The sequence below is a fragment of the Scyliorhinus canicula genome, chromosome 12, assembly GCF_902713615.1.
Source record: "Scyliorhinus canicula chromosome 12, sScyCan1.1, whole genome shotgun sequence".
NCBI classification, from domain to species: domain Eukaryota; kingdom Metazoa; phylum Chordata; class Chondrichthyes; order Carcharhiniformes; family Scyliorhinidae; genus Scyliorhinus; species Scyliorhinus canicula.
This window is the reverse complement of record NC_052157.1, coordinates 131,245,489-131,269,122: the sequence shown is the minus strand read 5'-3', so window position 1 is coordinate 131,269,122 and position 23,634 is coordinate 131,245,489. Positions and strand designations below refer to the sequence as shown.

The following is a 23,634-nucleotide window of genomic DNA, read 5'->3' as shown; positions in this document are numbered from 1 at the left end:
AAATCAGCTGAAATCCCTCTGTGGCCCAAAGCTCTGAAATAGGCATTTGCTGAAAGCGCTTGTCTCCGAATTTGTGCTTTCCTATTGGTTGTGTTTTCCCTCCTTTAATATCCATTTGGTGTTCAGTTGTCTGTTGCTCTAAGACATTTCTCTGTATTCAAAAGCGCAAAAGAAACATTCTTTTGTCTCCATAACTTCAAAATCTAGTAAAGCAATAAAAATGCAATGGGCTGGATTCCCCGCTGGGAGTGGAGTTCCCGAATCCAGCATCGGGGAAAAAAATGGGATTGGTGCCCGTTTCTGATGCTCACACCCCTGCTGGCATCGGGATCGGGGTTTGCACCCTGCGCCAGCGGGAGGATGCAAACGAGTCATCAAAACCAATTTGCGTCCTATTAACGGGCCGGGCACCATATTCTCTGGGCCCTCATGATTCCCCGGTCCTCTGGGCCGGGAATCACAAGGGCAAGAATTACTACTGGTCCTGACGAGCATGACCTTGATGCGGTGGATCTTGTGGTGGCAGTTGCCCCCGCAAAGTCCATCGGAGGGCCATGCCACAGAGACCCCCTAAATAAAGAGACCCCTCCACTAAGACCCCCCTGAATAAAGTGACCCCCTAATTAAAGAGACCCCCCAGAATGGCTTTCAAATCAAAGATCTGAGGGGGTTCACACCCAGCTGACTGGTTTCCTCTTTCCAGGAATTGACAGGTGGTGCTTCCTGTGCCTGAGCCAGCAGCTGTATTGCCCAGGTGAGTGCTAAAGCCGTGATATTTTTCACTGCTCTCTAGCTTCCAGACAGGGGTCTCTCTTCAGGGAGACGGTGGGGAAGGGGTCTGTTTATTTATGGGGTCTCTGTGGGAGGTATGTTCATTTTGGGGATCTCTGTGAGAGTCTCTTTATTTAGGGAATCTCTGTGGGGGTGTCTATTTATTTAGAGGAATCTGGTGAAGGGAGGGGAGGGGCAGATCACCCCGTATTCGGGGCTGGGGTTGGTGCAGAAAATCCCATGGGGGGAGGGGATCTCTAGGGAATCTCTCGCAACCCTCGTCATGCAAAGCTTGCATGGCTAAGGATTGGAAATCGCTCCTTGATTTGCGATCATGCTGGGAGCGCCAATCAGGTGCAATTCAGCTCCAGCAGCAGAGCATATTCTCCGAAAGGGAACAAATATTTCAAACATGTGATGATCTCACATTGTTCATTCTCTAATGAAGTAATCTCCATGTGGATTATCCAACTTGTACAATTGCCGGTGTGCAGTGAGGTTAGGGGGTTACATTGGCTTATATTTGACTTTTAAAGTTTTTCCAGTGGATATGGAGCATCACTAGAAAGGCCTGCATTTATGCAGCGCCCTTAACTGCCCTTGACAGTTAACTCACCTTCTTGAAGTGCTGCAGTCCATGTGGTGTAGGTAACCCGCTGTGCCATCAGGAAGCAGTTCCAGGATTTTGACCCAGCGATAGTGAAGGAACAGCGATACAGTTCCAATCAGGATGTTCTGTGACTTGGAGGGGAACTTGCAATGTTTTTGTTCTGCTGCTTTTGTTCTTCTGAGTGGCAGAAGTTTTGGGTTTGGAAGGTGCTATTGGAGAAGCCTTGGTAAGTTGCTGCAGAGAATCTTGTAGAAGGTAGACACAGAATCCACGGTGCGTCGGAAGTACAGGGAGTAAATGTTTAAGGTGGTAGGGGATGGGTGACAGTCAGGCCGATTGCTTTATCCCTGATGGTGTTGAGCTTCTTGAATGTTCTTGTTGTTGGAGCCACATTCATCCAGGCAAACGGAGAGTATTCCATCGCACGCCTGACTTGTACCTTGTAGATGGCTTTGGGGAGTCAGGAGATGAGTTACTTGCTGCACAATTCCTGGCACCTGACTTCTCCTGCAGCCACAGTATTTATATGGCTCATCCAGTTTCGCTTCTGGTCAGTGTTAAGGGGGGGGGGGGGGGGGGGGGGAGATGGATTATGTGATGGTGATGACGTTGAATGTCAAGGGAAGGTAGTTAGACTCTCTCTTATTGCAGATGAGCCACTTGCAGGGCTGATTTAGCACAGTGGGCTAAACAGCTGGTTGTAATGCAGAACAATGCCAGCAGCGGGAGTTCAATTCCCGTACTGGCCTCCCCGAACAGGCGCCGGAATGTGGCGACTAGGGGCTTTTCACAGTAACTTCATTGAAGCCCACTTGTGACAATAAGCGATTATTACTTGATTGGCATGAATGTTACTTGCCTTTTATCAATACATGCCTGAGTGTTGACCATGTTGCTGCACATGGAAACAAACTGCTTAATTATCTGCGGAACTGTTAATGGAATTGAACACTGTATATCTGTGACCATCCACACTCCAGACTTTAGGAATGAGAGAAGTTCCTTGATGAAGCAACTGAAGATGGTTGCGCCTCAGACACTACCCTGAGGAACTCCATTTCCCTGGACTTTTTAAAACAATCATTTGTACGGATGTAAGTTTCACTGGCTAAGCCAGCATTTGTTGCCCACCCTAATTGCCCTTGGGTGGTGGTTTAAGGGTCCTTCCTGTTGTTTTCCTTCTTATCCTCGTTCTTTATTTTTGCTGCTCTCATTTTGATCCATGGATGCTTAATGGACATATATCTTTCAGTTGGGTCCATTGAGTAATTAAGATATTGCATCCAGTGTGCACTTGGAAAATGAGATTGAGTCAGCACACCCCAAAGTAAAAAGTGTTTTCAAATTGGAGCAGAAAACCTTGCTTGGTAAGATGGCTTTGAATTGGTGTCACAGGATACAAGCTAAACCTTCGTCTGTCTTCCTGTTGCTCGGCAACAACTCCTCATTCAGTTCCCTTTTAATCAAACAATCTGACAAGAATCAGTTTGATCAATGTTTTAGAAGAAAGGGAGGCTCAGACACAATGAATTTTGCTATGATCTTTCATCATCAAATGTGGTCAAGCCTCAAGGATTTGTGATTCCACCATTCAAAGTCTGCAGATGAGGAAGGCCTAGAAAATTCCATCTGGGCATTTGATTTTGTGTTTAACCTACATTGTTTCCAAAAGTGATGCTCTAATGTTTTAGCCAGCTTTTACCGAGAGCAAGTTGGCATTCGCACATTAGAAACTTTAACTAAACTGAAAGGCATTCTGTGAGGAAACATGTTTCCATGGAATCAAAACTTACCGTGCACGATGTAACCACCGCATTGCTCCCTTGATCAGGGCGTGCTGTTTAAACAGTGGGAATGGCCAAAATTGAGATTCCCGCTGGACGCGATCCAGATTGCCATCTAACCCGCCTGCTCCCTTTGGCGCGTTCCGGATCTTGGCCAAATTTGGCGAGCATATCATTAACCCCAATTTGCATTAATTTCAATCTCATTAGCGAGATTGACGTCGATTGTAATGGCCTCCCGGGAATTACCCGGCTCCCCAGCGAGAAATCACGTGGCATCGTTTAATACTCTGTTTTTAAAACGCAAGCTGGTGCAGTGGCTGTTGAGGGGAACTGAGGAGGTGAGTAGCCATTTCCATTTTTGGGCATGCAGCTCAAGGGTACTGGAGTTACTGCCCCAGTGCTCGGGGAGGAGGCGGGTTCGGGCTTTGTGGGGGTGCTGATGCTAATTTAGGGGTTGCCCCTGGGCTAGGGTGGGGGGGGGGTTGGGCATTTGAGGGGTGGCAGGTATAATTGATGCCAGGAGAGAGGTGGTAACTTACCCTTGCAGCTCGGTGGACGTAGTTGGTCTTCTTCTGACATTGGATGTTGGTCCTCCTTGTCATGCTGTCCGCACTGACAGCCGCTGCTGTTGCCTCCCAGGCAGTATTAATGGTCCTGCTGCTGGCTCTCTGACCCCCTCGGAGGAACAGGATGGCCCATCTGTGATCAACATAGAACATAGAACATAGAACATAGAAGAGTACAGCACAGAACAGGCCCTTCGGCCCTCGATGTTGTGCCGAGCAATGATCACCCACGTATCCACCCTATACCCATAACCCAACAACCCCCCCCTTAACCTTACTTTTTAAGGACACTACGGGCAATTTAGCATGGCCAATCTACCTAACCCGCACATCTTTGGACTGTGGGAGGAAACCGGAGCACCCGGAGGAAACCCACGCACACACGGGGAGGACGTGCAGACTCCACACAGACAGTGACCCAGCCAGGAATCGAACCTGGGACCCTGGAGCTGTGAAGCATTTATGCTAACCACCATGCTACCATGCTGCCCAACTGTGTTGAGAAGCCTGGACAGATCAACATCGGCAAAACGAGGAGCAGGTCTGAGCACTGTCATGCTTGCATGTTGACTGGGAGTGAGTGGTGAGTGTTGAGGGGGTGTTTAAAATCAGCTCCCCCATGTTAGCAGCTGAGACATGATTCTGGTGAATCAGAAGGCGAGACAGTCAGTAATGACAAGAAGCTCGTGGGGACTCATTTCCAGCACTAGAATCATAAAATCCCTCAGTGCAGAGGGAGGCCATTCAGCCCATTGAGTCTGCACTGATCCTCTGAAAGAGCACCCTACAGAGGCCCAGCCCCCACTCTATCCCCGCAACCCAGTAACCCCACCTAACCTTTTGCACCTAAGTGGCAATTAGGCATGGCCAATCCACCTAACCCGCTCATCTTTGACTGTGGGAGGAAACTGATGCAGACACGTGGAGAACATGCAAACTCCACAGACAGTGATCCAAGGTTGGAATTGAACACGGGTCCTTGGTGCTGTGAGGCAGCGGTGCTAACCACCGTGCCAACCTAAGTGGCACTAAGTGCCGTTACATATGGGCTGTAATCTCGCCACCATGGCCATCGAGAAATACCCTGCTTGTCGCGCCCAAAATGACATTTAGAAATTTTTCTGTTAAATCAAACTCATAATTTCTATACCTGGAGAACTCTGATCAAATTGGAGATGGTCTGTTAAGTTAATCCCGCACTGTGAAGGAACCTCGCAATAAATTAATCAGGCAGGAGGGTGGTGGGCGGGGTCAGGCAGGACGGTGGCGGGTGGGAACCCCGTCCCCTTCCACACACTGCCCCCAAAAGGTCCCTGGTGGGAAGGCTCGTGGTCAGCCTTCCTGTTCCATCACCGTTTGAGACCCTTAAATTCACATCAATGCCCACTGAAGAGCCTTATTCCACTGCTGCTGGTTTGTTGGCAAGCAGCTCTCAATTGGAGGAATGCCCACACTGGTCCTGGGAAAGGACTGCCACTGTCCAGTTAAGTGCCTGACCAGCAGCTAATGCAGTGGCGTTTCCACAATGGAGACGTGGTTATCGCCAGCTTCTCAGCTGGCAGACATGACCTCCGTCAATCCGTTAAATATCGCCATTGTGTTTGTGGATACTATAACGATGTATAAGTGGTGATATGGTGTGACTTTGCACACTGTATGTTGTAAGTGGTCCTGAGTGGGCATTTTCCACTTCTGATTTTTCCAGACACAGTGATCAAAAATTCATTTCTGTGAAACACTGGATTCAGCAAAATCGAAGGGCTCCGGCAGCTTTCTGGCTATTGTGCTTCAGACCTGTGTTCTAGAGTTAGCTGTGCCTTTAACCAAAGTTGTTCCAGTACAGTTATAATGCTGCCATCTACCCAAGAATGTGGAACATTGCCCAGGGAAGTCACGTCCACAAGAAGAAACATAAGCACAAAGCTGCCAATTACCATCTCATCAGTCAACTCTCAATTATTAGCAAAGCACAGAAAGGAGTTGTTAACGGAGCTATCAAGTGGCACTTACTCACCTGCACATCAGTGCTGATTTGGGATTATGCCAGGTTCACTCAGCAGACCTCATTACAACCTTGGCCCAAACATAGAGGAAAAGAGCTGAATTCAAGAGGTGAGGTGAAGTGACAGCGACTGACATCAACGCAATATTTGTCCAGATGTGATATCAAGGAGCCCTAGGAAAACCAAAAACAAAGGGGGTTGGAGGAGACCTCTCCACTGGCAGGCATTATATCTCCTGAGAAATGGTTGTAGTTGCTAGAGGTCAATCACCTCAGCACAAGGACATTTCTAGAGAAGTTTCTCAGGGTAGCATTGGAAAGCCAGCCATCTTCAGCTGTTTCATCAATCAGTTTCCTTCCATCAAAAGGTCAGAAGTGGGGATGTTTGATTGCAGTGTTCAGTCCCATTTGCCACTTGTCAGATACTGAATCAGTCCATTCCCACATGCAACAACACCTGGACAATATCCAGGCCTGGGCTGATAAGAGGCAAGTAACATTCACATTACACAAATAATTATACGAATCTTTATTTGTGTCACAAGTAGGCTTATATTTACGCTGCAATGAAGTTACTGCGAAATGCCCCTAGTCGGTCGCCACATTCCGGTGCCTGTTCGGATACACTGAGGGAGAATTCAGAATGTCCAAATTACCTAACAGCGCGTCTTTCAGGACTTGTGGGAGGAAACCGGAGCACCCGGAGGAAACCCACGCATACACAGGGAGAACGTGCAGACTCCGCACAGACCCAAGCCGGGAATCGAACCTGGGACCCTGATGCTGTGAAGCAACAGTGCTAACCACTGTGCTTCCATGCCGCCCGACAAATACCAGGCAATTGTCATCTCCACTTGCCTGGATGACTGACATCCAAAAAGAAGCTTATCAGTATCTAGGACAAAGTAACCTACTTGTTTGGCACCCCATGCACCACCTTGAACATTTACTGCCTCCACCCGTGGCGCACCATAGCTGCAGTGTGTGCCATCCACAGGATATACTGCACCTATATCGACAGCATCTTCTAAACTCACAACTAGAAGGACAAGGACAGCAGACACATGGTAACGTCACTACTTACAAGTTATTCTCTTGGTTGTACACCACCTTGACTTGGAAATATATTGTCATTCTTTCACTGTCACTGAGTCAAAATCCTGGAACTCCCTGCTGAGCAGTATCATGGGTATAGCTACATATGGACTGCAGTCATTCAAGAAGGTGGCTCACCGCCTTCAAAGGCAATTAGGGCTGGGCAACAAATGCTGGCATTGCCAGCCATACTCGCATGTCATGAATGAACATGAAAAAAAGCATCCTGTGAGGGTCCACTCATAAGAACATAAGAGCAGGGATAGGCCATGCAGCCTATCCAGCCTGCTCTGCTAGTCAGTACAATAATAGCTGATAATCCACACTATCACTATCGTTATAGCCCTTCATGCCACTGGTATTAATGTGTTTGCCAATCTCTGCTTTATATATACTCAATGACAGACCTTCCACAATCATCTCCAACTTTAACTCTGGTGGGAAACCAGCAAAATGAGGTCTCACAGGTTTCCTGCCAATATTATGGAGGAACTCAGCAATGCTGCAAGGAATCCCAGGATGTGTATCTGAAACAACTCAGTTGAAAGAGATTTGCAGACAGCTGGGAGGTCATTTGATGGTCAAAGATTATTAAAATATTTCAGATTTTCTGCTGTTCATTAGTGTTTCCAATTCCGGCGCTACTTCTCCTTAGTCTTTGTGCCACTTGTTAGGGATAATTTCTTTTGCCCCAGTAAGATTACTGGCACCAGCTTGTTTCCCTTTAAGTTGATCTTTTGGGAAGGTGACAACCTATTGAGGAAATGTCACAGTTTGCGCTATCCCCATACCTACATAGAGATGAAATGGCCCCACTTTGGCAGATGTTGTGCTTGTGGAAACCAGGGGCGCGATTCTCCGACCCCCGCGCCGGGTGGGAGAATCGCGGGAGTGCCGGGCGATTCACGCCACGCCGCCCTGGCACCCGCACGCGATTCTCCCACCCCCCCCCCCCCCCCAAAACGGCGTTTTACGACTGGCCGCTCGGAGAATTGCCGCTCGGCGTTTCTAACGGTCGAGCGGCGATTCTCCAGCCTGGATGGGCCGAGCGGCCTGCCTAATCCAACCGGTTCACGCCGGTGCCAACCACACCTGGTCGCTGCCAGCATGGGCAGCGCGCGACCGCTGCGTGTGGGGCCTGTTGGGGGGGGGGGGGGAGGATCGAGCACCAGGGGGGTGCTCAGGAGGGGTCTGGCCTGCGATTGGTGCCGACCGATCGTCGGGCCGGCGTCTCTGAAAGACACACTCTTTTCCCTCCGCCGCCCCGCAAGATCACTCCTCCATGTCTTGCGGGGCGGCAGAGGGGAGGACGGCAACCACGCATGCGCGGGTGACGTCATTTAAGCGCCGCTGACCACGTCATTTACGCGGCGCCACTTTGACGCGGTCAAAGGCCCGGCGCGCGTAATTGACGCGGTGCCGCTCCTAGCCCACTGGGGGTGGGAGAATAGGGGGCGAGGAGCGGCCTCCGACGCCGGAGTGAAACACTCCAGTTTTCAGTCCGGCGTCGGCACTTTGTCTCCCTTTGGGAGAATTGCGCCCCTTATTCCAGTCGGTGTCATTAAGTTGGGTCAAAGCATGAATATGCTGAATGGTTCTTCAGAGGCACCCATATGGCAGCTTTATACAGCACTGGGTGAAAGAAAAGATGCCAAGGTGATCAAGGATGTACATCACCTGAGTTGGCAGCACTGCCCACACCTCATGCCCCTTCCTGCATCCCAAGATACTGCAATCCATTTCTGTAAGTACTGAAACATCTAGTTGGCATGAACTATTGTGACCTGCTTTCTCAGGGACTGGGTTAATAGAAAGGCAGATGTGCAATTCTGCCATCTGCTTCAAGGCCATTTGTAGCCATTATACAGCCTAGGCTGGGACTTGCAGGAACAGTGGGGGTCAGTGTAACTTGAAGCTTAACCACATTCCCTTGCAGACTGATAGATGGTCCTATGGAGAGCACAGCAGGAACCCGGCACACAAGCAATTCATGCAGCACCACCTTGCCTTTGGCAGTCATTAAGCAGGCACTGCATTTGGATGCCGGTTTGATCGGCCTGTGTCTAGGCTCTGCTTCATTTCAGTCCCAGTCACTGCATCTTCAGCAAAGGCTGTTAAATGAATGGGAGGCTTTTCAAACGCTTGAATAATTCCCCCCTCCTATTTTGTAATGCCCCTCTTATTGATTGGACCCCTTTAAAGTTGACTTGCACAAACTTTTACTTCCAAACTCTAGTGTGTTTCTGCGGCTGTTTGGCATGTATTAGTGTGTTGCTGATGGGACAGGGTTGGGGATGGTGGGGTTGCTGGGAGGAGGTGGGCGGAACAAGTTTTCCGTCCGCCCCCACGGAAATGATCTGAAATCTGGCCATTGTTCACAGGTAGGTGTCATCGCCATTCCTCCAGCAAGTTGGTCACAATTGGTGCAGTTTACTGATCAGAGGGAAGGCCAAAATCCATTGCAGCCCAAACTGGTCACTGTAACATGAGGGGCTGGGTGGGGAGAAAGGCAGGGAGAATCTGAGGGAGGACTTTAGTGATGGTGCACGATGGGAGGAATTTTCATGGGACCTGGAGAAGCATTAATGCTCCTCCTGATTCCCCCCAAATATATCCAATTCAGTTTTTCTCCTTTTGTTGACTGAATGTTTAAAGTGAGGGATGGGGTGCTGAGCAAGCAAATTCCTTTGTCTTGAGTGTTATGTTAATAATTGGGGATTCAGTGATGATAATGTCATTGAATGTCAAGGCGAGATGGTTAATTTTCTCTTGTTGGAGATAGTCATTGTCCGGCATTGGGGTAGCCTGCATGTTATATGCCACCTGTCAGCCTAAGCCCAAGTGTTGTCCAGGTTTTGCTGCATGTGGGCATGCTTCAGGGCTTCAGCTGCTGTCAGGTGAGCTGTTACAAAGGAAGGCCCATCATCCCCCTTCAGTTCGACATAAAAGAGCAAATGGCATAGATCAGTGAAGAGCAGGAACATCCTCCCAGCGTCTTGGTCAATAGCTGATCATGCATCACATTACTATTTATGGGTGCTTACTCTGTGCAAATTAACTGCCGCATTCCTCAGGTTATGAAGGTGATTTCAGTTTAAAAGCACATAATTGGTTGTAAAGTGCTTTGAGTCGTGAAAGAACCTACAGAGATGCAAGTTCTTTCTTTTACCTCAATCTCACTGGCCCAGGAAGCAAAGTGTATTTCCTGACCTTCGGCTACACTTCAATTGAGACCTCAAACCCATTCCCCACCAACCAACTGCTTCTTGAAATTGTTCATTGGCAAAGCGTGTTCCTGCTGTAAATCTGAGTTGCATTACAATCGTTATGACCAAATCCGGGTCAAATGTTATCACTTATAGAGCAAATTATAATTAAAAGAAAAATTGAAATAATTTTTGGCCCCGTTTATTTCATAATCTAGATATTGTCAGGGATATCAATTATGAAGAACAGCAGCCACATGAAGAACAACAGCATGAAACCATTATCATAGATCAAAAGCTACATTTCAGTGCAAGCTTGTCACTTTTAAGCAGTACGAAAGGATTTGGAGTTTAGCTATCATTAATCATGATTGAAATGCAAAATTACCTGATCTTTGTTCTTTTTTTTATATATATATTTCTCTTAGGAGCTGAGTTGTTGATGTTTGATAGAATGTCACAAAGTGTAAATTGGTCTGATCTGTCATGGTGGTCCAATTTTAAAAAGACAATAAGAGACCTTTGGCCTTGCTAAGCTAATTTTACCATTAACATTACACTTTTTCTGTCTCATACTTACTTGTGTTTCTCATCTGCCCATGTTTCTTTCACTGCATGCTTTTTTTTGAGGAAAGGTACCAAAGCTTTGGCACAAAAAGGTAAGGGTTATTGCCCCTTCCTCTCCCATAGTGAAGAGAGCTTTTAGTTGCTGATGAAAACAATACCCATGTTTCTTGGATAAATTACAACAAAGGCCTAGAAATTGGATTGTGCCCAAATTTGGACTGAAAGTGCCTGGTGACAGGAGCATGGAAAATTGGTCCTCCATTGTCATTTGTATGTCACTGGCAAGTAGCGGGCACGAGAGGCAACTCGCTGATTGTTGGGCGGGGAGGCAAATTGGCTGGCTGAGATCTAAATCTTTTGAGGATGAGGCAATCGGGAATGGAGTATGAGTGCATTCTGCCCGTGGCCTGCAGTTTAAGGTGAAGCCAGGAGGAGTATTTATGCACATTGAGCTGTGTATGAAGTTGCCTGCTCACTTGGCAACGGCTTCCGGATGCCTCTTCAAGGATCATTGGTTTAACCGCTGATTGTTGTGGAAAACTTTGTCCTGATCCAGTTTAACATAGGGGCCTGAAATAGGCCTTAAGATTCTGATTGGCACATAGGTTATGGGCCAATTTCCTGTTCAACGGGATCAGGCTGTACAGCTCCAGGTTTCAAACAAACCCCTACTCAGCATATGCACGCTGCGTGCCGCAGTGGGCTCTTCACCTCTATTTCTTGCCTGAAAAACGTGTGCCGTGAATCTAATTTCTAGGCCAATATTCTTGTACCTGGCTTCTACTAGTGAGTGCTTGTTACTTTTATTGTTTTATGCTGAAAATAAATATACTTGTGCGGTATAGTTAATAACCAGAAAGTAATTACCTCTACTCTTGTGGCGCAGTGGGTAGTGTCTCTGCTACTGAGCCAGAAGCTCCAGGTTTGAGTCACACCGCAGACCTTGCTGGCCAAGGAAGGTGCATTCATAACACAGCCAAACAGGTTGAATGTCAAACTGTGAATACGTCCAACATGCCAATGGCTGCCAGTAAGAGAGGGAGAGACTCCTGGTCATCACACATGATGCGGAGAGGCATCCCTCAAGCTATAAGCTTCTGGTGACAGACTAGTGACCTGCTCCAGCAATTTATGGGCAGTATGGTAGCACAGTGGTTAGCACAATTGCTTCACAGCTCCAGGGTCCCAGGTTCGATTCCCAGCTCGGGTCACTGTCTGTGTGGAGTCTGAACGTTCTCCCCGTGTGTGGCATGGGTTTCCTCCGGGTGCTCCGGTTTCCTTCCCCAGTCCAAAGATGAGCAGGTTAGGTGGATTGGCCATGCTAAATTGCCCTTGGTATCCAAAATTGCCCTTCGTGTCGGATGGGGTTACTGGGTTATGAGGGTAGGGTGGAGGTGTGGGCTTGGGTAGGGTGCTCATTTCAAAGAGCCGGTGCAGACTCAATGGGCTGAATGGCCTCCTTCTGCACTGTAAATTCTATGATTACGAGCTACGAAAACAAAGACAAGTCTGCCTTGGTGCACCACTGGTGCAGGAAGAGAATTGGAAATGAAATGACCGCTACTGGTAAATGTGCGGTTTATTCTTTAAATGGACGATTTTTATTTCCTCTTCCAAAACCTACCAAAAAGGTTTGTCAATTCATAATTAGCCTGTTAAGTAGAGTTGTTTTCTGGTAGCTCAGTGTTCCATCAGGGAACGAGGAATTGAAATTGTTAACTTGCAAGTGTGTCTCTTCTCAGCGTTAAGGGAGTGTGTTAAGGGAGTGTATTATTAGTGGCTGCTGTGGAGAACCAGGGAGACTGGTGGAGGTGAGCGGCCACATGAAAAGAAAATATGAAGAGAAACAATGTGGGAGGAGACAGATAAAATGTGACTTTTATTACCAAGCATTGCTGTTCTTTGCTAAAAGTGAAATCCCACTATCCACAAGTGCCTAAGGCACAATAGAGTAATGAAAGTTTTTCCCATGAGTTTGGAATGTGTTAGCAATATACTGTTACTCAGTGATTGTTTTTTTTCTGTGTTGTAGGCATTTTCTGGCCTGGAATTAAAACCACTGTGCAGTGCAATTTTGCAAATTTTATTTTATTTCCAACTGCATTGGCAGTTGTGATTAGTCAACCCATCATTAATAAATGGCAATGTAAAAAACAGAGAGTGGTGCAAAACCGCAGATCTGGTAGCATCCATGGAGAGAGCATCTTCATCTGCGAGAAAGCCGGCTTGGGCTAAAGAACCAGTGAGAAGTAAAAAACGTGATTCTCTCTGCTGTGATTACCCCCCCCCCCCCCCCCCCGGCATTGCCAGTGGTGTAGTGTAAATTTCTCTGTGCGAGCCCGAGAACCTCATTTTCATACCATGTCATTAGTGAACACTCTCTCCAGACCTTCCCCCCCCCCTCATGGCATCTCGTCCCAGCATGGCATTTCCCATTTTTTCCGGGGTGGAACTATAGTTGGCCCGGGGTTCGTACATGCGAGATTCATGGAGGCAGCTGGCAATTTAAAACACCAGCTACTTCCATAGAAATGGGATTTCTGGAAAAAAAGGTGGGTGGAAATAGAGTATTCAGATTCAAACAGGTTTGAACATCATGGATTCCTATGGACACCATTGGAGAAATAAGGTACCCCTTTAGATAGAGTCCCAGGACACCTTTGAGAGACCCAAAACAATCTTTGAGAGAGGTAAGACACCCTTTTGGATTGTTAAAAGTGAACATGATTATGAGCTTTTTGCGCGCAAACCCATTGGAACTGTTGAGCTGTCAAGGAACTGTTGAGCTGTCAAGGAACTGTTGAGCTGTCAAGGAATTGTCCAGTTAGGAAGACACTATCCAGCTGACAAGAAAATGTTAAGGGGTTGTCCAGCTGTCAAAGCTGTCCAGAATGTGTCAAAGTTATCCAGGAAGTGTCAAACCTGACAGAGATATCCAGGGCACTTCAAACGTCTCAAAAACTGTCCAGGGCTTCCAGGTGAGTTTGCATGGAGGGAGTAATGGCAAAGGGTGTTGTTTGTGGGGGTCATGGGATGGCAGGAGATGGCACCAAGTTGAAATAGGGGACTAGGGGGACCATGAGGAGTGGTGGGCCGCATGGGTGAGGAATATGGTGTGTTGGTGGTGAGGGCTGAGGGAATGTGTTTTTTTATTATTAATGTTTATTTATTTAAACACAGTGCCAGGGAACATAGGCAGACCTTGTGCCCAGCCCACCTCGGCACCCTGACAGCCTGCACTTTCTTTCTGAGGTCACCCGTCTCCAACTTGTTTTTCGGCAGCACTGGTTCAGTATTTAACTCCCTGTAGTATTAGCAGGTGTGACACAAAGTAAGCTTATGCCACTTTGCTTATTATTACTCCCACTGTTATTTGACTGAGTCCATGAATGCTTACAATAGCTGCAGTGGTATTACAGATATCTTGCTCTCATCTCTTTAATATCATTTTATACACTGAAGTCCAAATTAGAAATGTCCAGCTCGTGCAAAAAATTACTTTAAAGTTATTAATTATTAACATGTCTTTTTCTCAGAGCCATTGTTAACTTTGCTGTCGCATATCTTTTTGATATTGAAGGAATTTATCTCGATTAATAATTGAAAAAATGTCTGTAGTATTTCAATTAATCTCATATTTGGTGTTTGTTCAAAGGATAAAATTAGTCCAGACTCTGTATCAATTTGGCAGTTGAGTTATGCCTCAGGAAACAGAAAATGGCCGGAATCTTCCGGTTGTTCTTGCTGGCGGGATCTTCCGGACCGGCCGAAGGCAATGCCTGCCGTGGGTTTCCCGGAGTCATGCAGAATGGAAACCCCCTTTGACAGTGACCGGATCAGAAGATTCCGTCAGCGGCCAATGGCGGGCTGCCGTGAAACATGCCACGGGTGCCATGGAAACCCTGCCAAATATGAGCGGCCATGCCTGTGTTTGAAACAAATAATGTTTTGAAACAATAATAATGACCATGTTAACTTTCTGTCATTACAACGCAATGAAACCTGTATAAAGTCTGGACATAAACTGAATGGGTTACGGGGATAGGGTGGAAGTGAGGGCTTAAGTGGGTTGGGGCAGACTCAATGGGCCGAATGGCCTCCTTCTGCATTGTATGTTCTATGTTCAAACAATAGAGGCATGTAAATGTACCAAATCCTGGTCACCCATCACCTCTGCCCTCACTTACTCACATTGACTCCTGTTCCAACAATGCCTTCAAATTTAAAATTTTCTTCCTTGTGCTCAAATCCCTCTGTTGTGGGAAAATCAACCACTTTGGGAGTCAGACTTGCTATGTTCAATCAGTGCAGTTTATTGTTACACGAAGCTTCGGGAGAAAGGGTACGGTAGCCAGCCTTTCTCCCCGTTTGAATGGCAGTCACTCATTTTATACTTTGGGTTCACAATGAGCCCGGATACAAAACAATTATCACCTTGTTATCTTTAAACATTTTACAGATTGTACATAAGCATTTTGCCATTTACACATGGATGTAGTTAAAGAGGTTTTACAGGTTACAGAAAGCAGTATCGATTGTCCCTTTGTTTTAGATTTGTATTAGCATATCATTGTATACACCTTGGCTGAAGTCAGCTTTATTCAAATGGTGTCCTGCATTTATGTGGGGCAGCAGGGTAGCATGGTGGTTAGCATAAATGCTTCACAGCTCCAGGGTCCCAGGTTCGATTCCCGGCTGGGTCACTGTCTGTGTGGAGTCTGCACGTCCTCCCCCTGTGTGCGTGGGTTTCCTCCGGGTGCTCTGGTTTCCTCCCACAGTCCAAAGATGTGCGCGTTAGGTGGATTGGCCATGCTAAATTGCCTGTAGTGTCCTAATAAAAGTAAGGTTAAGGGGGGGTTGTTGGGTTACGGGTATAGGGTGGATACGTGGGTTTGAGTGGGGTGATCATGGCTCGGCACAACATTGAGGGCCGAAGGGCCTGTTCTGTGCTGTACTGTTCTAAGTTCCTGTTTGGCTCCCTTTGTCCTGCATCTGTTCCTATCTGTCCCACTGGCACCCTGCTGGGTTCCAGGTATCAGTTATGTCTGCTTTATTCTCTGTGCCTCCATCTTGTGTGTCAGGCAGCCATCTTCTGTGCCAAGTGCCCTTCTGAACCATTTCCCACTTCACCTCCATGGCTTCACCTCTGCCCATCTACATAGTCTTCTGCAAACTTACAACCCTCCGAAAACTCTGCGTTTCTCCAATTCTGGTATCTTTTCCTTTATCCACCTCTCCACCATTGGTGACCATGTCGTCTGCTGTCTGAGCCCCAAGCTCTGGAATTATCCTCTTTCACCACTACGTATATCTATTTTTCTCTTTTTAAGATACCTATTAAAACCCACCTCCACCTGTTCTAAAATCACTTTTTTGATTCAGTGTCAGATTTTGGCTGCAAATGTTGCTGTGAATCTCTTTGTGACATTTGCGATGTTAAAACTATTACATAAATACAAGTTTCTGTTGTTGTTGAGTGGAGAAATATCAGGTTTATATTATCATATTCCACTGCAATCAAGCCACAGCGACCAGAGCAGCATGCAGAACCTTATTAATTGCTAAGAAATGCTGTTGTAAATTTATGTTTTAACTAATAACGGTTCTTTTGCTTTGGTATTGTTCCCCTCTTCTTCAAATCTTCTGTCACTACCATTCTTAAAAAAAACTTCGAGCCTCCATCCTTGCAAACTATACCAACCTCACCCTCCTCTCCGAAGTCCTTGCACGTTGACCCCCATCCACAGCCAACTTTCCCATTCATGTATGAATGCTTCCAATCAATTTCTGCTGCTGCCACAGTACCTATATGGCTCTTATAAAAGTCACAAGTGACCTACTATGTGTCTGTGACAAAAGTAAACTATCCTTTCTTGTTTTTCCTGACCTGTCTGCAGCATTCGATATGGGCGATCACCCCAACCTCCTCCAATGCCTCTCCCCCATCATCCAGTCGGTAGGATTGCACTCACTTAGTCTAGTGCTGTTCTTAATTACTTAAACATAGCCAAAAAAAACTCATCTGAAATGGCAACTCTTCCTGTTATTGCACCATTAGCATCCAGTGTTCCCCATGATTTATACTTGGTTGCTTCCTAAGAAGATTGTCATCTACAAGCTGTCCCTTGGCATCAATTTCCATTTGTATTCTGTTTTTTCCCAGTTCTAGATCCTGATCACTTCCTCCATGTTCCAACCCCTGCCCCCCCACAATTGACCCAACATATTCATGTCATCGTTAAGGCCTCATATTTCTAACCCAGTGGTATCATGTGATTTCACCCATATGCTGCTGGAACTGTAATCCATGCCTTTGTTACCTGTAGACTTTTTTTTTTTTAATTTTTATTGAGAAATTTTGATTTTATACAACAATAACGCACCTTAGTAAAATACCGAAAATAACAATAATATTAACAATCATATACATTCGCCCCATCCCCATGAACAACCCAGCATTTTAACAACAACGCAAATTAACACACTATAAAGTTACAGAATAAACACTACAATAATGCACCCCCCCCCCCCCCCCCCCGGGTTGCTGCTGCTATTGACCCAGTTACCTATCTCTGAGCCCAGGAAGTCCAGAAAAGGCTGCCATCGTTTATAGAACCCTTGTGTTGATCCTCTCAGGGCATATTTGACCTTTTCCAATTTTATAAATCCCGCCATGTCACTGATCCAGGTCTCCACGCTTGGGGGCCTCGCATCCCTCCACTGTAGCAGAATCCTTCGACGGGCTACTAGGGATGCAAAGCCCTGCACTCCCGGCTCCACCCCAACCCCAAAAATCGCGAGTCCCCACCCTGGCTTGACCCTGGATCCAACCACCCTCGACACCGTCCCCGCCACCCCCTTCCAGAATTCTTCCAGTGCTGGGCATGCCCAGAACATATGGGCGTGGTTCGCAGGACTCCCCGAACATCTGGTGCACCTGTCCTCACCCCTGAAGAACCTACTCATCCTAGTCCCGGACATGTGGGCCCGGTGCAGCACCTTAAATTGGATGAGACTAAGCCTCGCACATGAGGAGGAAGAGTTGACTCTCTCCAAGGCATCCGCCCAAGTCCCGTCCTCTATCTGCTCCCCGAGTTCCTCCTCCCATTTAGCCTTCAGCTCCTCCACTGACGACTCCTCCACCTCCTGCATTACCTTATAGATGTCAGACACCTTCCCCTCTCCTACCCACACCCCCGAAAGCACTCTGTCCATCATCCCCTGCGAGGGCAGCAAAGGGAATCCCTCTACCTGTCGCCCAGCAAACGCCTTTACCTGCAGGTATCTGAACATGTTCCCCTGGGGAAGGCCAAATTTATCTTCCAGTTCCCCCAGGCCCGCAAACCTCCCGCCAATAAACAGGTCCCTCAATTTGCTGATGCCCGCCCTTTGCCATCCCCTGAATCCCCCATCCGTGTTCCCCGGGATGAACCGATGGTTGCCACCCAGTGGAGCCTCCATCGAGCCCCCTGTTTCCCCCCGATGTCGTCTCCACTGTCCCCAGATTCTTAGGGTCGCCGCCACCACCGGGCTCGTGGTAACCCTCTTGGGGGAGAGCGGCAACGGTGCCATTACCATGGCACCCAGGCTCGTACCTCTACATGACGCCATCTCCATTCTTTTCCACGCCGCCCCTCCCCCCTCCATCACCCATTTACGCACCATTGACACATTGGCTGCCCAATAGTACCCCAGAAGGTTGGGCAGCGCCAGCCCGCCTCTATCCCTTCCTCGCTCCAGGAACACCCTCCTCACTCTCTGAGTCCCATGTGCCCACACAAAGCTCAGAATACTGCCGGTCACTCTCCTAAAGAAGGCCCTGGGGATAAATATGGGCAGGCACTGAAAAAGGAACAAGAACCTCGGAAGCACTGTCATTTTGACGGACTGCACCCTCCCCGCCAACGACAATGGCAGCATGTCCCACCTCCTGAACTCCTCCTCCATCTGATCTACCAGTCTGGTAAAGTTATGCTTGTGGAGAGTCCCCCAGTCCTTGGCCACTTGCACCCCCAGGTACCTAAAGCTCTCCCCTACCCTCCTAAGCAGGAGCCTACCAATTCCTTCCTCCTGGTCTCCAGGGTGTACCACAAACACCTCGCTCTTGCCTAAGTTTAATTTATAACCTGAGAAGGTCCCAAACTCGGCTAGTAACTCCATCACTCCCGGCATCCCTCCCACCGGGTCCGCCACATACAGTAACAGGTCGTCGGCATACAACGACACCCTATGTTCCTCTCCACCTCGCACCAAGCCTCTCCACCTCTCTGAATCTCTCAATGCCATCGCCAGCGGCTCGATTGCCAGTGCAAACAACAAGGGGGACAAGGGGCAACCCTGCCTGGTCCCTCGGTAAAGCCGGAAGTACTCCGACCTCCTCCTATTCGTGGCCACGCACGCCATCGGGGCCTAATATAGCAGCCTTACCCATCTAATGAACCCTTCACCAAATCCAAACCTCCCCAACACCTCCCATAGGTACCCCCACTCCACTCTATCGAAGGCCTTCTCCGCATCCAGCGCCACCACTATCTCTGCCTGCCCCTCAATCGCCGGCATCATAATGACATTCAGCAATCTCCGCACATTCGTGTTCAGCTGCCTTCCCTTCACAAAACCTGTCTGGTCCTCATGCACAACCCCTGGCACACAGTCCTCTATCCTGGTGGCCAGGATTTTTGCCAGCACCTTAGCATCCACGTTGAGGAGAGATATGGGCCTGTATGAACCACACTGCTGGGGGTCCTTGTCCTTCTTTAAAATTAACGAGATCAGTGCCCGTGACATCGTCGGGGGCAAAGTCCCCCCTTCCCACGCTTCGTTGAGTGTCCGCACCAGCAAGGGGCCCACTAGGTCCACAAACTTTTTATAAAATTCCACCGGGAACCCATCCGGCCCCGGTGCCTTCCCTGACTGCATCTGTCCGATCCCCTTAACTAGCTCCTCCAGCTCAATCGGCGCACCCAGCCCCTCCACCTTCTCCTCCTGCACCTTCGGGAAAGAAAGCCCGTCGAGGAACCTCTTCATTCCCCTCCTCTCCCCCGTTGGCTCCGACCGGTACAGTTCCCCGTAAAAGTCCTTGAAGACCTCATTCACCTCAACCCCCTTCCGCACCACATTCCCACTCTTGTCTCTCACTCCAGCAATCTCCTTAGCCGCATCCCGCTTACGGAGCTGATGAGCCAGCATCCTACTCGCCTTTTCACCATGTTCGTACACTGCCCCTTGTGCCTTCCTCCACTGTGCCTCCGCCTTTCTAGTGGTCAGCAAATCAAATTTAGCCTGCAGGCTGCGCCTCTCCCCCAACAGTCCCTCCTCTGGTGCCTCTGCATACCTCCTGTCCACCTCCAGCATCTTTCCCACCAGTCTATCCCTCTCACTCCTCTCGCTCCTCTCCCTGTGTGCCCGGATGGATATCAGCTCCCCACGAATTACTGCCTTCAGGGCTTCCCAGACCATCCCCACCTGAACCTCCTCCGTATCATTCACCTCAAGGTACCCCTCAATACTTGCCCGGACCCTCCTACACACCACCTCCTCCGCCAACAACCCCACATCCAACCGCCACAACGGACGTTGGTCTCGCACCTCTCCCATCTCCAACTCTACCCAATGCGGAGCGTGGTCGGAGATTGCAATGGCCGAATACTCGGCCCCCTCCACTCTCGGAATCAGTCCCCTACTCACCACGAAGAAATCTACCCGAGAGTAGACCCTATGTACGTGGGAGAAGAAAGAGTACTCGCGTGCCCTCGGCCTTACAAACCTCCATGGATCCACCCCACCCATCTGGTCCATAAACCCTCTCAGTACCTTGGCCGCCGCCGGCCTCCTACCCGTCCTAGAGCTGGACCGATCCAGTGAAGGATCCAACACCGTATTAAAGTCCCCCCCTATGATCAGACCTCCCGCCTCCAGATCCGGGATCCGTCCCAACATACGCCTCATAAAGCCCGCATCGTCCCAATTTGGGGCATACACACTAGCCAGTACCACCTTCTCTCCTTGTAGCCTGCCCCTAACCATCACATACCTACCCCCCTTATCCGCCACCACCTCCGATGCCTCAAACAACACATTTTTCCCCACCAGAATCGCCACTCCCCGGTTCCTCACATCCAACCCCGAGTGGAAAACCTGCCCCACCCATCCCTTCCTCAGGCGGACCTGGTCCGCCACCCTCAGGTGGGTCTCCTGAAGCATTGCCACATCCGCCTTTAGCCCCTTCAGGTGAGCCAGTACCCTCGACCGCTTCACCGGCCCATTCAACCCTCTCACATTCCAGGTGACCAACCGGATCAGAGGGCGTCCCGCCCCCCTCCCCCGTCGGCTAGCCATATCCCGTTGACTGCCCACCCCAGGCCAGCACCCCCTGCTCGACCCCGTCCCCATAGCGACAACCCCTCACCTCTGTCTCCCCAGCCCCACCAGCTCCTTCTTGACCCTACCAGCAGCAACCCGGTATTCCCCTTTCCCCCCCTCCCTTCCCCCCCAGGCTAGGAACCCTCCCAGCCGCGAACCGTCCTCCATTGTACTTCCGTGGGTCAGCTAACTTCTGCTGACCCCGGAAACTCCCGCCAATAGCCCGACCCCTCCCGAAGTGGGATCATCCCCCAATCTATCCCCCCTCCTGGCACCGCTCCAGCGCGGGGAAGAACCAGTTAAGGCCCCGCCTCCCCCGTCACCATCTCCACCCCCCAGCCCCGCAGCACGGGAAACCAGAGGAAAGCCCGCGCTTTTGCACTGCCCCACCACACCCTTCTGACGCAGCTCCCAAATATCAGCCCCACTCCATACCCCCACTCCGGCATAGAATACAACATACCCCCCCGACCCTCCCCTCAAGATACACAGCCCAGACAATGTCCCACAGCACAAAAACAAAAACATAGCAGAACAACCCCCCCGTAAATAACCATATCAAAATTGCAAAAGTACTAAAACAAGAAGAAAACAACAGAAGAAAAAGAGAACACAGCAACAGCAGAATCCAGCACTAATATCTTACAGCCGACCTCGCAACCCCCAACCCCTAGTTCAAGTCCAGTTTCTCCGTCCGCACGAAGGCCCACGCCTCCTCCGGGGAATCGAAATAATAATGCCGGTCCGAATAAGTTACCCACAGGCGCGCGGGCGGCAACATTCCGAACTTTATCTTTTTTCTATAAAGCACGTCTTTCGTCCGATTAAATCCGGACCGCCGCTTAGCCACCTCCGCACTCCAGTCCTGGTAGATCCGCACTACCCCATTCTCCCAATTGCTGCTTTTCACCTTCTTGGCCCAGCGCAGCACGCACTCCCGATCACTGAACCGGTGGAACCTCACCAGCACCGCACACGGGGGTTCATCTTCCTTGGGCCTCCTGGCCAGCACCCTGTGCGCTCCCTCCAGCTCCAAGGGCAGATGGAGAGATCCGGCCCCCACTAGCGAATTCAGCATTACAGCCACATAGGCTGTCAGGTCCGATCCCTCCAGCCCCTCTGCAAGGCCCAAGATCCGCAGGTTTTTCCGCCTCATGCGGTGATCCAGCTCCTCAAAGCGTTCCTGCCACTTCTTGTGGAGTGCTTCGTGCCCCTCCACCTTACTCACGAGGACCACGGCCTCCTCCTCTCGTTCAATGGCCTGCGTCTGCAACTTCTTGATGGCAGCACCCTGGGTGGACTGAATCTCTGACAGCCTTCTGTTTGTTTCCTGCAGAGAGCTCAGTACTTCATCCTTGAATTCTTTAAAGCAGCGCAGGAGATCAGTTTGTTGTTTCTGGGCCCAGAGTCTCCATTCCTCTGGAGCTTTGTCGGTGGCCATCTTGGATCCCTTCCCCCGTTTTTTCTGAGGAGCTGCTGCTGTTTTTTCCACCTTTCCACTCCGAGTTCGAGTCATGGACTGCAGGGAAAGTCGTTCAGCACACCTTCCCCCACCGGGAGACGTCGAAAAACTTCCGTTTTGGGCTCTCAAAAGAGCCGAAAAATCTCTTTAAAACGGGAGCTCCCAAATGTGTGGCTTACTGCTGCATAACTGCCACTGGAAGTCCGTTACCTGTAGACTTAACTATTCCAACACGCCTTTGGCTGGTCTCCTGCATTTTACCCAATGCCATCCAAAACTCTACTGCCCGAGGGCAGCATGGTGGCCTAGTGGTTAGAACAACCGCCTCACGGCGCTGACGTCCCAGGTTCGATCCCAGCTCTGGGTCACTGTCCGTGTGGAGTTTGCACATTCTCCCCGCGTCTGCGTGGGTTTCGCCCCCACAACCCAAAAGAAAATGTGCAGAGTAGGTGGATTGGCCACGCTAAATTGGCCCTTAATTGGAAAAATAATTGGGTAATCTAAATTTATATTAAAAAAAACAACTCTACTGCCCGTGTCCTAACGAAATTCCATTCATCCATCATCCCGATGCTCACTAATATCAACATTAGCTGTGAGGGGAGCAACACCTTGATTTTAAAATTCTTATTCTTGTTTTGAATTTGCATCATGGCTTCACCCCTCCTTATATCTAATCTTCTGAGGAATTCTCGAAGGAAGGGTGTACTTGCCACATAGGGAGTGTAACGAAGATTCACCAGTCTAATCCTTGGGATAGCAGGTTTGTCTTATGAGGAAAGATTGAGGAAATTGGGCCTCTAGTCTCCAGAGTTCCAAAGAATGAGAGATGATCTTACTGAAACTTACCGAGTTCTGAAAGCGGGTGACAGGGTAGATGTGGATATCCTGCTTCCCCTGGTTGGGAGATCCAGAACCAGGGGATACAGTCTCAGGATAAGGAGCTGGTCATTTAGAACTGAGATGAGGAGGCATTTATTCACTCAGAGGCTGGAGAATCTTTGGAATTCTTTACCCAAAACATCTGTGGAAACTCAATCATTGAGCATGTTCAAGACAGAAATCAATAGATTTATGGATACTCAAGATATAAAGGGATGTGTGGATAGTGGGGAAAACTGGTGTAGAGGTAAATAATCAGCCATGATCTATTTTTGAGTGGTGGATGGGCCGAACGGCATACTCCAGATTCTATTTCCTATGTCC

The 23,634-nt window shown here is 49.0% G+C and overlaps 1 protein-coding gene and 1 long non-coding RNA gene across 3 annotated transcripts in view; both read left to right on the top strand.

The window, feature by feature from the left end:
* The window catches only part of doc2b (double C2-like domains, beta), a 420,460-nt gene that overhangs the window by 70,135 nt on the left and 326,691 nt on the right, over window positions 1-23,634 (top strand). Inside the window, exon 3 of one of the 2 annotated variants that reach the window (XM_038814142.1) lies at window positions 10,673-10,696. The exons of the other annotated variant lie outside the window; for it this stretch is intronic. Within the exon in view, the coding sequence (XP_038670070.1) occupies window positions 10,673-10,696 (24 nt within the window). The remainder of the gene's footprint in view (window positions 1-10,672; window positions 10,697-23,634) is intronic. 2 annotated transcript variants of the gene reach the window in all.
* LOC119974850 lies at window positions 15,590-22,840 on the top strand. The gene is made up of 3 exons (XR_005462592.1): window positions 15,590-16,926; window positions 20,790-20,793; window positions 22,645-22,840. It is a non-coding gene; the product is annotated as an uncharacterized LOC119974850 (long non-coding RNA).